This window comes from Staurois parvus, unplaced genomic scaffold (genome assembly GCF_062004578.1).
Source record: "Staurois parvus isolate SC_StPar_1 unplaced genomic scaffold, SC_StPar_1.0 ptg000365l, whole genome shotgun sequence".
NCBI lineage: Eukaryota > Metazoa > Chordata > Amphibia > Anura > Ranidae > Staurois > Staurois parvus.
The window spans coordinates 4,613,500-4,625,945 of record NW_028318161.1 but is presented as its reverse complement, the minus strand read 5'-3'; the positions used below and the strand labels follow the sequence as shown (position 1 = coordinate 4,625,945).

General features: G+C 38.0%; 1 protein-coding gene across 1 annotated transcript in view; it reads left to right on the top strand.

Moving 5' to 3' along the window:
- ABCB7 (ATP binding cassette subfamily B member 7) overlaps nucleotides 1–12,210 on the top strand; it is a 210,601-nt gene extending 198,391 nt beyond the window's left edge. The window contains exons 15-16 of the mRNA XM_089685209.1: nucleotides 203–310; nucleotides 7,528–12,210. Of these exons, the coding sequence (XP_089541335.1) occupies nucleotides 203–310; nucleotides 7,528–7,746 (327 nt within the window). The 3' untranslated portion in view covers nucleotides 7,747–12,210. The remainder of the gene's footprint in view (nucleotides 1–202; nucleotides 311–7,527) is intronic.
- The last annotated feature ends 236 nt before the right edge of the window (nucleotides 12,211–12,446 follow it).

Here is a 12,446-nt window from a genome sequence, read left to right as displayed (position 1 = left end):
TTGATTTAAGTTTGCTTCTATATTGCAAATTGTCAATATGAAGCTGAAGGTTTTACAAAGTATATTGATTGATGTTCAATGGCAGGATGTTAAAATACTTTCAGGTTTATAGTGCTGGTTCAATACAAAATGTAAATATCACTTTAATAAAGTCTGACAGTTTACCTGTGAAGTCATTGTTTTACAACTCTTATTTTGACAGAATATTCTCAGCTCAATGCGTGACATAGTAAGACACAGAACCTCTGTGTTCATCGCTCATAGGTTGTCCACTATTGTTGATGCAGATGAAATTATAGTTCTGGAAAAGGTAAGCAACACTTAATTACTTATATAATGGGTAGCTGAGATTAATATTTTTATTGCTGTGTAGACACCAGTTTACAAAGGTAGCTGCTCCTAATGTTAGAATTGCATAGAAAAGATTTTGAGTAGGGCAAGGTACATGTGTGAGATAGGCAAGAGGCATATATATATATATATATATATATATATATATATATATATATACTGCCTGTTTGGACTGAACTGCTGTAATACTGACACTCAGTGGCTGAATATGTCCTTGTCATGGGAACTCTGCCATACTGAAGTCTCTACCTGCTCAACCCAGCTCTGATGAAGAAGGGAGCACCCTTTGAAACGCGTTAGCCTTCATTCCCCCCCCCCCCTTTTGGATTTACCTGTAACCCTGTTTTTACTTATGCCTGTTATACCATCACTTTGTGAGTATATTGCCTTAATAATAAAATTAGTCAGTATTTATTGGGGTAATGCGTAAGGTTTGTGCGCTCTTTCTTTCATCTTCTTCTACTACCTCTGTAGGGTCCAGGTATCGTTTCATGCTACCAGTAGTGACACTGACTCTAGCCAAATGCAAAACTAGTGAAAAACAGTCAGAAAAGATGAGTAGGGAAAAAATGTCAGTGGCCTTCACCTGTAAAATCATTCCTGTTTTGAGGGTTGTCTCATTGTTGCCAATCTAGTGCACTTGTTGTTAATTTCATTAACACATTACAGCTGAAACTGATTAACAACCCCCTCTGCTACTTAACTGACCAGATCAATATCCCAGGAGTTTAATTGACTCGATGCTATACTCTGATTAAAAAGTGTTCCTTTAAATTTTTTTTTTTATATATACAGAAGAAGACCACATAGTTTTGAAAATGTGCTTTAAATAAGCATCCTTCCATACCTTTTGTGACATTTGAAAGTCTGGAGCAACTCACAGATGTCTTTACAGTGCCAAGTGTGCAACATTCTACTCCTCCCATGGTCCAGCACTACAAGACTTAATGAGAGGAGTGGGGAAGTTGCATGACCTCTTTGCTTTTGATTCATAAGGCAAACAGACTTCAAAAATGTATACCTGAATGGTACATAAGGAATAATGGGGAACATAATTATAGTTTTATTTTATGCTGAATAACACTGGATCCTGTGTTTGTTATATACTGTCTATTTACTGTTGTGTGAAAATGACAAAAACGTAACCTCAGCACTTCACGTTTGTAGAACTGGAGATATAATGTAATGCTAAGTTTCACATGGACATGCAAGTAAATAAAATATGACCTGCTTTGTTTTGCAGTTTTTATCCTTCAAAAAATAAAAAAAATAAAGACAGATCAAAGCGTGAATCAAAATATGCTACTGGACACATTACCTAAAGTTGGCCATATACTGTACATATAGCTTTATTTTGTTCAGTCTGTGGGCTACACAAAACAAATCTAACAGATTCCTCCATTTTAAATAAGCAGTGCAGATGAACAAATCTTTTGTTGCAGCTATTGTATTCTGACAGCCAGTGCCGCTGACTCCGAGTACCTAAATAGTGCCTGCATCTGATTGGATGCAGGCTCTCTTTGGCTGACAAATTTTCACCTGATTTACATTTTTCAGTCAAAGGAGTTCAGATGGAGTGGTGCCTACAGGGCCACTCACTGATCAACTTTTAACCTGTTTATTAGGAACTGGCTAAAAGTTTCTCAGTGTATGGCCAGCTTTTAGTCTGCTACTGTTCCAGCAGTCTTGGTAAATATACTGGCTTGTTTTTTAAATGTCTGACCATTGGGTTTCTTGGCTCATCAAGGTGCCAGTGATTGGGAATTTACACAGATGTCTTGAATTCTTCACAAATAGCAGGAATAAATACTCTCTGCCTAGATGTGATGCCTTTTGTTTGTTGATACCTTTTGCAATACACACAGACCTCATGGTATTTTAATAGTCAGTTCATGTAAGTGAGGCCTGTTTCCACCAGAAATCTGCATTGCAGTGATTCTGAAATTATACTGCAGTTTAGCTGTGCAGTTAGTTTTGTGATCAAATCGTGCTGCCAAGACAGCACAACCTAGTTTTTTACCTCCACTGCAATAGCGGCATTACTATGTCAAGAACACAGGATAAAAACACCCTCTCCTGGCCTTTGAATTAGGCAACAAAGGTGTAGTAACACAATACTGCATCCCCTTATAGACCTCCTTCTGTTTGTCATGCTTGTGAAACTTTTACATAATTTGCAGCCCTATGTAAGCTGTTCAATTATAATAAATACGGGGCGGTAATATTTTCTGTATAAAAATACCAATTGTCAGGATAATAAACTATAGACACTCAGAAGGTCTGTAGATGTAAAGGGGAATTCTATAGGTTTCTATAATGTGTTCAGCATTAAATGTATCCCTTCAATAGCAAGGGTGTTGCTTATGCAGAAGTCTTCTCCCACTTCCATTATGTTTAGTTGCCACTTTCTGGTGGCCAACTCTTACTTCAAGCAAATGATCTGATTTTCAGCTTAATGTTTTATCTGGAGCAAAAGCTGTGGCTTTCCAGATCTACAAATGTCTGTTTTTATTGACCCTGTTGGGGCAGCAGTTGATACAGTTTTCTGTACTCAAGATAAAGATTTTAAGCATCTATTTTGCAGAAAAAAAAGTGAAACAAGTAGCCATGTAGGAACAGAAGGTAGCGGTGAGGTCCTCCATGTTTAGGGTATCCTTGAGTATAGAATACTGGGTCAATGTTTTTTTGCATAAGTGCAGTAGAATCGATTTAAGAACGCCTCCTTCTTGTGCAGTATTGAATATTGCCTCTACCACCCTTACTGTAAAATAAGTAAGAGCCTGCTTTTGTTTTACAGTAGTTGTTAAATACCTCTCACTGTCCTACACAGAACATAACAAATGTTTTAAAAGCACACATTTTCTTACATTAAGAATATTTTGGCCAATTGTGATTCAGTATATTGCATTGCATTGTTTTAGTAACTGAGACTAGCTGAGTGCAGCCAGTTGGCCTATGGTGTTAATAATTCTTGAATGTTGTGGTCTTGGGAGTAGAAAACTACAGTATCATTCAGTGGCAGCAGTTTGGTTTGACATTTAAGGCTTGTTTACAGTTGTAACCTTATTTCGAAAAGCACTTTCTTATTGCATGTTCCATTTTGCCATTATAGTCTCTTTTGTGTATGTTTTATAAAAGGACAAATAAGTCAGAATTAAAGTGTGTTTTGTATAAGAAACCCATTCAAAAGGGGTTGATTTACTAAAGGAACAGAGCATGTTCTCTTTCCTAAGTGAATTTTCAGGTAGCTTAGTGAATGAGGTGAAGCTGAATGTAAATTCTAAATGTCCAAATAAATGTTTTACAACCACTTTCCAAAAAACGTGCTTGTGTTCAAAGCACACTCCCTGCTCTCCTTCAAGTTTGACCTCCAAATTATAATAGGTCAAATGCATTTTGTAGGAATGAATCCTTTCATGTGGCAATAAATCCAAGTGTCTTCACTCAATCATGGCTACAAACCGTGCATAGAAAACAAAAAATATACTGTAGTACAACACCGTTTAAAGTAAACTAAACATTGAGTGAACCAAACATATGCACTCGCATTTGAGCAAAACACACCATGCTCCATGAACAGTGTTTCAATATTCACTTTATCCAACATGTGCATAAGTGCTTCCCGTCACCAATGAGTGTACCATGCACTCACCTTCTTCCTTGACCCGTATAAGATAGAGGTCATAAGCACTATAAACGTTGCTTGATCTCGTGCTTATCCCTTAGTGGCTATTTCCTTGCTACTGGCCCTTTAAGAGACCAGACTCCAACTTCCCACCAGGATGGTAAAAGCTCAGTGGAAAGAAGGACAATTCATAGTGCAACCCCATAAAAGAAGATTCCTTTATTAATCTAATAAAATCCACTCACAAAGGTATAAATCAGTAAAGACATGAAACTCCAATAACAAAGATGGTTCCTCTCACCGCATTTTCCGGATTGCGCTATATCAGAAGTGATGTCAATAGGCTCCGCCCGGCGTGTTGCATCACTGTTCACATGACTTCCTTAGGGTCACTATCTTTGTTATTGCAGTTTCATGCCTTTACTGATTTATACCTTTGTGACCAACGTTTATAGCGCTTATGACCTATATCTCATATGGGTCAAGGAAGAAAGTGAGTGCATGGTACACTCATTGGTGGAGGGAAGCACTTATGTACATGTTGGATAAAGTGAACATGGAAACACTGTTCGTGGAGCATGGTGTGTTTTGCTTAACTGTGAGTGCATGTGTTTGGCTCAGTCAATGTTTACTTTACTTTAAACAGTGTTGCGCTATGGTATATTTTTTGTTTTCTATGCACGGTTTGTAGCCATGATTGAGTGAAGACACTTGGATTTATCGCCACATGAAAGGATTCATTCCTACAAAATGCATTTGACCTATTACAATTTGAAGGTTGAACTTGAAGGAGAGCAGGGAGTGTGTTTTGAACACAAACACACTTTTTGGAAAGTGGTTGTAAAACCTTTTTTTGGACATTTTGGACTTGGGTTCTGGACTATTTTATAGTTTATTGTGAATTGATGTTTATGGTGCTATTTAAGTTTTATTTAATTTTTGATGAGGAGTTGGCCCACTACATATTCTGGGTTTATATATTTTTAAGTGAGAGTATACTAAATGGTTGCAGAAATTTCCCCTTTTTGTCATTTTTCTTCATTTATATCTATGGTGTAGCTGCGCACGAGTGTGAGTTATTTTAAAATGTAAATTCACTTTGCACTTTTCTTTTACAACCTATCAGGTGCGAAAAAATTGCTTGCACATGAACAGATGATTTAAATATTCATCTTTACAGAAAAAATGTAAAGTGGCTGCTTCCCCAGTCTAAATATTGCAATTGTGATCTCTATAACTGATCCAGTTGTGGTGAACTAGCAACATCTTACAATCTCAGAAGCATTGGCAGACAATCTTCCAATCCAAATCACATCTTGAAGATCATAGAAAGCTTTAATTGAAAATTTGTGCATATCTTCACAGATGAACATTACATAGGTCAAAAGATCATAGTATGTCTAGCTCCAGCACTTACATGTGCTCAGAACAGAAACTAAAGAAACACTGTAAAGAGGATGGGGTTACCTATACAGAGCATCTCCAAACTGCAGATTGAGGAAGAAACAAAATTATTTAAAGGCAAACAAATAAAACTGCATGTGTACCGTGCTAAACACAGGCCATAGACAATACTATTCTGTGGTTGCAGGAAAGAAAATGCTTGATTCCCTCATTAACACATTCAATGTTGATGGGGGAATCCCTCCCGCGGAGCTATTGTGTTCTCTTGGCAGGGGGATGTGGGGATCCGTCCCTGCTGGGAGAGCACAGTGATTATTGCTAGTGGCTATAGCAGCTGGCAATAATTGCATGAAAAATCCAACATGCTAGTTGTACCCAAGTTGTACAACAATCGAATTGGGTACAATGAGTCTGCCCATTGAAGGCTTGAATCTCGTCCGGTCCCTGCGGAACCAGTTACGATTAGAACCATCTATGGTTTGCTAAACACCACACTTCCATTATTTTTCACAGTAAGGACATTGGTCACCAGTTTAATCTAACAGTAAGGGCTTAATGCATTTCTTGCCTGGCTAACACCGCAGCCTTGTGGGGTGTCCATGGGAAATTTGTTTCTTGTTTTAGAGACAAATGGGATCTTTTAACTTCAGTTTTACATGTGTTTCTAAATTATAATTCATATGATCTGCAATATGCCAGCCACAGTTGTAATGTGACAACAGAAATCAGAGTAGCCTGTTTGTGTGCTATGTGGTATATTAAGTAGCCAATCTATACGTAGAGGCATCACTGTCTTTTCTCTGTTAGATGTGTGCATATTGCATCTTGTTTTAGAGCCAAATTCCTGCTGTTATACATTGTTTCCTGCTGGCATGGCATTCACACTAGCCCCATAGGAAGGCAGCATGATCAGACACTCAGACACATGGCAGCACTGGAGTGGGAAGACCGAGAAATTCCACAGTTACTGCAGTCTCTCTTCATATATAAGGCATGGATGAACCTCTACCCTTTTTCTGTAGTTATTTTATCCTTACAGTATAATTATTTGAAACATAATTTTTCTAGTGTTTTGAGGTTTGCCTTTGAAAAGGAAGCTTTATTATTCTGTGAGCGATGTTATCTGCTGCTGGAAAAACTGTGGGCAAGGCAGGTCTCTGAAAAAAATCTGGATCTGTATGGTAAAAAATGAGTACTATGTAATATGTGTAAAGCAATCGGCTTACAGGAGTTCAAAACAGGATTGTTCACACAAGTCTGTCAGAAAGGTCTAGTTTTTTTTTTTTTTTTTTTTTGTTTTGTCATTGAAATGTTGTGTATTTGTTTGTAAATTACTTTTTAGAAACGCAATTGAAAATGTATTCTGGACTTTCTGCAAAGAAAGCCCAACACTTCCTTTTTACTTTTGCTCCCAATTCATGCTGACTAGTTAAGATGTTCAGTCTTTGCTAGAGAGGCGGGGAAGGGGGCAGTGTCCCTCTTCCAACCAGAAGCTCTTCACGTGTGTGCAGTTTGGTCTCCACCTAAAATGGTAAAACCAATCAGGACCCCATAATACAACCCAGGTTTGCTGTTAAATCAAATATGTATGAATATATCATAATCATCCTTACTAGGTCCTTTGAGACTTTGTGAATTGAATCTGTGTTTCCATCACACCTCACTTTTCTTTTATTGAAAGATAAAATCTCTGCCCCTAATTGATATCAGGAAAGCTCAGACCTTTGGAAGTCTGATCTGTTTTCTGTATCTCCGATCTCTACAACATTTACCCTTTAATTTTAGGATGTAGCCATTGAGAAACTTTTATAGTACGTTTGTTTTGCCAAGGTCCCTTGTATGTATGCATGATTTGGTGGTCATGAGCTGTTCACCCATGATAGAAGCACTGGAGAGGAATCATCCACCAGTATACCCTGTTTTTAAATAATTAAACAGGAGGGCAATACTAAAGGATGATATGTATATGATAGTGATATTGTGGGGGAATAAATATAAGTAAGTGCCTGTTTTTTTTTCATTTGCTTTCCTATTTGCCTGTTTTTGAATTTGACATAAGGCCTGCACATGCTAATTAACCTTGATGCAACTAAGAATGTTTTAATTTTTTTCTATCCTAATTGTAATTTCTGTTCATCTTGTGGCAGGGTAAAGTGGCAGAGAGAGGGACACATTTTGGACTTTTGGCAAACCCAAACAGCCTTTATTCTGAATTGTGGCACACACAAAGTAACAGGGTCTTAAACAGTCAGAGCAATCAGAAGTCTGAGAAAAGTAGCCAAGAAATGTCCAAAGAGGAGGAACGAAAGAAGCTGCAAGAGGAGATCATTAACAGCGTTAAAGGATGCGGCAACTGTTCCTGCTGATGAAATGGACAGCCGAAACTGGAAATGGAGTGTCATATCCCCTCACTCTATTCTGTTTTCCCTCATCTCTTCACTTTAGGAACATTTTTAGATGCATTTTTCTTCCTCCCATATTTTTTTTTATTTGTATATACATTTGCCTAGTTTCTTCATAGTGTAACAAATTCTTCCTGAAATATTTGAAATATATTTTCTTACAAAGATTGTCTCCACTTGTGGCATTGGACAAAACATTACTGATCTTACTCTTGTGTAATTTTCTCCATAACTATTGTCAGTTTCTCAACGACTGGTCCAGTAATTTAATGCCTGGAAAATTGTTGCTAATGTACAGTGATTCGCTTTAATAGTAGTAAAGAGGTTTTATAAAAGACTTTTATAAACTGTTAAACAAATCTCATACTTTTATTTGATTTGTTAACCTTGTGCTGCTCACAGACTTTGTTTACAAAATTAGAATCATGTTTTCTAAGGCACCATATTGGCGAAGTAGTTATTTATTTAGTTTAGATCCCACCCAGAACACGGTCTGCATAAAATTAGTGTGCTCTTCCTATATTTGTATGGGTTTCATTCAGGTAATCCAGTTTCCTCCCACATAGAAAAAATATACCAGCAGATTTGTGGACATGTGATCAGTATTGCCCTAGAACATAATTCTCTGTGGTTGGGACAGTAGCCAATAAGCCCACTGAAGGATGGGACCGAAGTAAATAATAAAGAAGTACAGCCAAAGCTCTTTTGGCTGTATTTCTGTGGATCACAGGAGTGCAGTTTGTTCTGAACTCCTGAAGCCCTTTGTCAGCTGACATCACTCAGCTGGTCCAGGCAGCAGTGAGTGACAGTCACTGCTCTCTGCTCAGAGCGGCTGTGAGAACTCCACGATCAGTAGTCATGTGATCACTGAGTTCTTACACTTGGAGCTGGTGGGGGATAGATGCAGCTTCGGTAAGTATGATTTTTTTTTTTTTTTTTTTTTTTTAATACCGTACTTCTCTTAAGTTTATGCTGTAAAATGTTACAGGACATTATAAATAGGCATTTTTTAAAACCATTTTGCCTAAACTATTTCATGGTCATATTATTATAGCTGGTTCAAAGCACCTATTACAGTGCATCCAGAAAGTATTCACAGAACTTAACTTTTGCCACATTATATTATGTTACAGCCTTATTCCAAAATGGATTAAATTATTTTTTTTTCCTCAACATTCTACAAACAATACTCCACAATGACAATGTGAAAGAAATTCATTTTGAAATCTTTGCAATTTATTAAAAATAAAAAACAAAAAAACACATGTACATAAGTATTCACAGCCTTTGCCTTGACACTCAAAATTGAGTTCTGGTGCATCCTGTTCCCACTGATCATCCTTGAGATGTTTCCATAACTTGATTGGAGTCCACCTGTGGGAAATTCAGTTGATTGGACATGATTAGGAAAGGCATAAACCTGTCTATATAAGGTCCCACAGTTAACAGTGCATGTCAGAGCACAAATCAAGCCATGAAGTCCAAGGAATTGTCCGTAGACCTCTGAGACAGGATTATATCAAGGCACAGATCTGGGGAAGGGTACAGAAAAATTTCTGTAGCATTGAAGGTCCCAATGAGCACAGTGGCCTCCATCATCCGAAAATAGAAGAAGTTTGGAACCACCAGGAATCTTCCTAGAGCAGGCCGCCCGGCCAATATGAGCGATCAAGGGAGAAGAGCCTTACCTAGGGAGATAACCAAGCACCCAATGGTAACTCTAAAAGAGTTCCAGCGTTTCTCTGTGGAGAGAGTAGAACCTTCCAGGAGAACAACCATCTCTGCAGCACTCCACCAATCAGGCCTGTATGGTAGAGTGGCCAGATAGAAACACTCTTCAGTAAAAGGCAAATGGAAGCCCGCCTGGAGTTTGCCAAAAGGCACCTGAGGGACTCTCAGACCATGAGAAACAAAACTCTCTTCTGGTCTGATGAAACAAAGATTGAACTCTTTGGCCTGAATGCCAAGCGCCATGTCTGGAGGAAACCAGGCACCGCTCACCACCTGGCCAATACATGCCTACAGTGAAGCATGGTGGTGGCTGCATCATGCTGTGGGGATGTTTTTCAGTGGCAGGAACTGGGAGACTAGTCAGCATTGAAGGAAAGAAGATGAATGCAGCAATGTAGAGACATCCTTGATGAAAACCTGTTCAGAGCACTCTGGACCTTAGACTAGGATGACTGTTCATCTTTCAACAGGACAACCACCCTAAGCCCACAGCCCACATAACAAAGGAGTGGCTACGGGCCAACTCTGAATGTCCTGGAGTGGCTCAGCCAGAGCTCAGACTTGAATCCGATTGAACATCTCTGGAGAGATCTGAAAATGGCTGTGCACCGACGCTTACCATCCAACCTGATGGAGCTTGAGAGATACTGCAAAGAAGAATGGGAGAAATTGCCCAAAAATAGGTGTGCCAAGCTTGTAGCATCATACTGAAAATGACTTGAGGTTGTATTTGGCGCTAAAGTTGCTTAAACAAAGTATTGAGCAAAGGCTGTGAATACTTATGTACATGTGTTTTTTTTTTTTTTTTTAATTAAATTGCAAAGATTTCAAAACTAACTTCTTTAACGTTGTCATTCTGTTTTATTATTGTTGAGGGAAAAAAATGATGGAATAAAGCTGTAACATAACAAAATGTAGCAAAAGGTAAGTGCTGTGAATACTTTGTGGATGCACTGTATCCTAATTTTTCAGATCTGGTTTCAAATATACTTGAATCAGGTTACAGTATACGGATATGCCCCTCCCTCTTTTCCACATTTATAGTTTTGTAAAATTGAACTAAAGCAATTTAACTGAGATTTTTACCATGTGATTTACACAATATATCTAATACTTTGAAGGTGTGAATGCTGTTTGGCGTAATGTCAAATTGAAGTCACAGATAAAAGATATGCAGTCCAATAAACTTTGTACAAGCAACCTCTGTTTTCATAGTTTGTCCTTCACTTTTCTGTTACAGTTGCACATTGTGTCTAAATATGACTCTGCAATCCAAAAGGCCAGAGGGTTAGATACAGTGTTCTCTGTAATCAACATTCAGTAGTAGACAGCATTGAGTGGTCAGACTCGCACACTCCCCTTCTCTGAAATACATGTCTGTGTTAAAGTGTTTGATAAGGGGAGTGACTATTACTGAGCTATGCCAGCCCAGAGTACTGAACTGGCAGCAGAAAGCGCCATTTTTTACCACCCAGTCAAAAAAAAATGCCAAGACATTTCCTGGCAAAAATCTGTGACAAATCAAACAGGCCCACAAAGAATGTAAAAGACTTGAGACTTCCTTTGGGTTTTAAAGGTTTAAAAAGAAAAGAAAATTGACTCCTGCAATTCTTACCCATTCTTCGTTAAAATTACAATATCTCTGTGCGTTTTGATGGGGTCTGTTGGTGGACAGGAACATTTAATTGGCTTGAACCTTCTTACCTTCAGTCCTGAGTTTCCTAGTCCCTTTAGATAAAAGCATCTCCACAACAACATGCCACCGTGACCAGTCTTCATCCTTGTCAATGTGCCCCAAGGGTGATGATCAGTGTTCTTTTTCAATAACAGCTATAAGTTCACCATGTTTAATTTTGGTCTTATCAGGACTGAGCATCTATTTCCACATGTTTTGCTTTGTCTCTTATATCCCTTATGGCAAACTGCAAAAGGATTTGACTGGGTTATTTTTTAGCAATGGCTTTCTTCTCTTTATTCTTCCTTAAAGCCCAGCTTTGTACACCACCCAAGAGATGGTTTCTCCCATCTCAACTATGGATCTCTGAGGTAGTGCTGATTGCTTCCCTGACTAATGCCCACCAAAACTAGCTTTGGTGGCTTTCACTAAGCAGATTTGTGGCTGTGCCATATTCTTCCCATTTTTAGAAATATATTTAATGGTGCTTCTTGGGATGTTCTGTATTTGGGATTTGTTTTAAATAACCCAACCAGTATTGGTGACTCTGCAGATCTTTATCCTGTATGCTATGTGGTGAAGCTTGTTAAGATATTCTCTCCAGCAAGCTTTTAAAAACAGGTTTACTTAGTTTCAGTTACACACAGATGAACTCTGTTTAGCAAATTACATGACTTCTGATGACAGTTGGCTGCATCAGAGTTCACAGCAAATGGGTGAATATTTATTTTTTTCTCTCTGTGTCAAAAACACAATTAAATCTTTTTTTCTAGCCTGTAACACTGTGTGGGAAAAGGAATGGAAGAAATGAATTGGTCACCCTACTCAAATCAGGATTCTATAATCTTATTAGAACTGGCCATTTAAATGTATTCATATGCAACACTTGTCTGTGTTTTCAGGCTTGTAGTGGGAAATGTAAGGCTATCTTGCACAGTTGTGCTCAGGTTTTCATACCGTTGGCAGAATTTGTAAGATGTGGATCTTTTTTTTTCTAATAAAACACAAGTGTTTAGATAAAATGGATTTATTTTATTTTTAATGTGATTCAAATTAAACTATAAGGTATCATCAGATAGCACATCTATCACTCAAGCTATAGCTATGTGGGTAGGATAACAACATAACCCTGTTCAGAAGTTTGCATTAACTTAGTTATTGATGTCATGTATCAGCCCCCTTTTAGCACTGATTACAGCTTTCAATCTTTTTAAGAATTGTGAATCAGGCCTTTTATTTTCTCTTAAGCTTCCTTCCT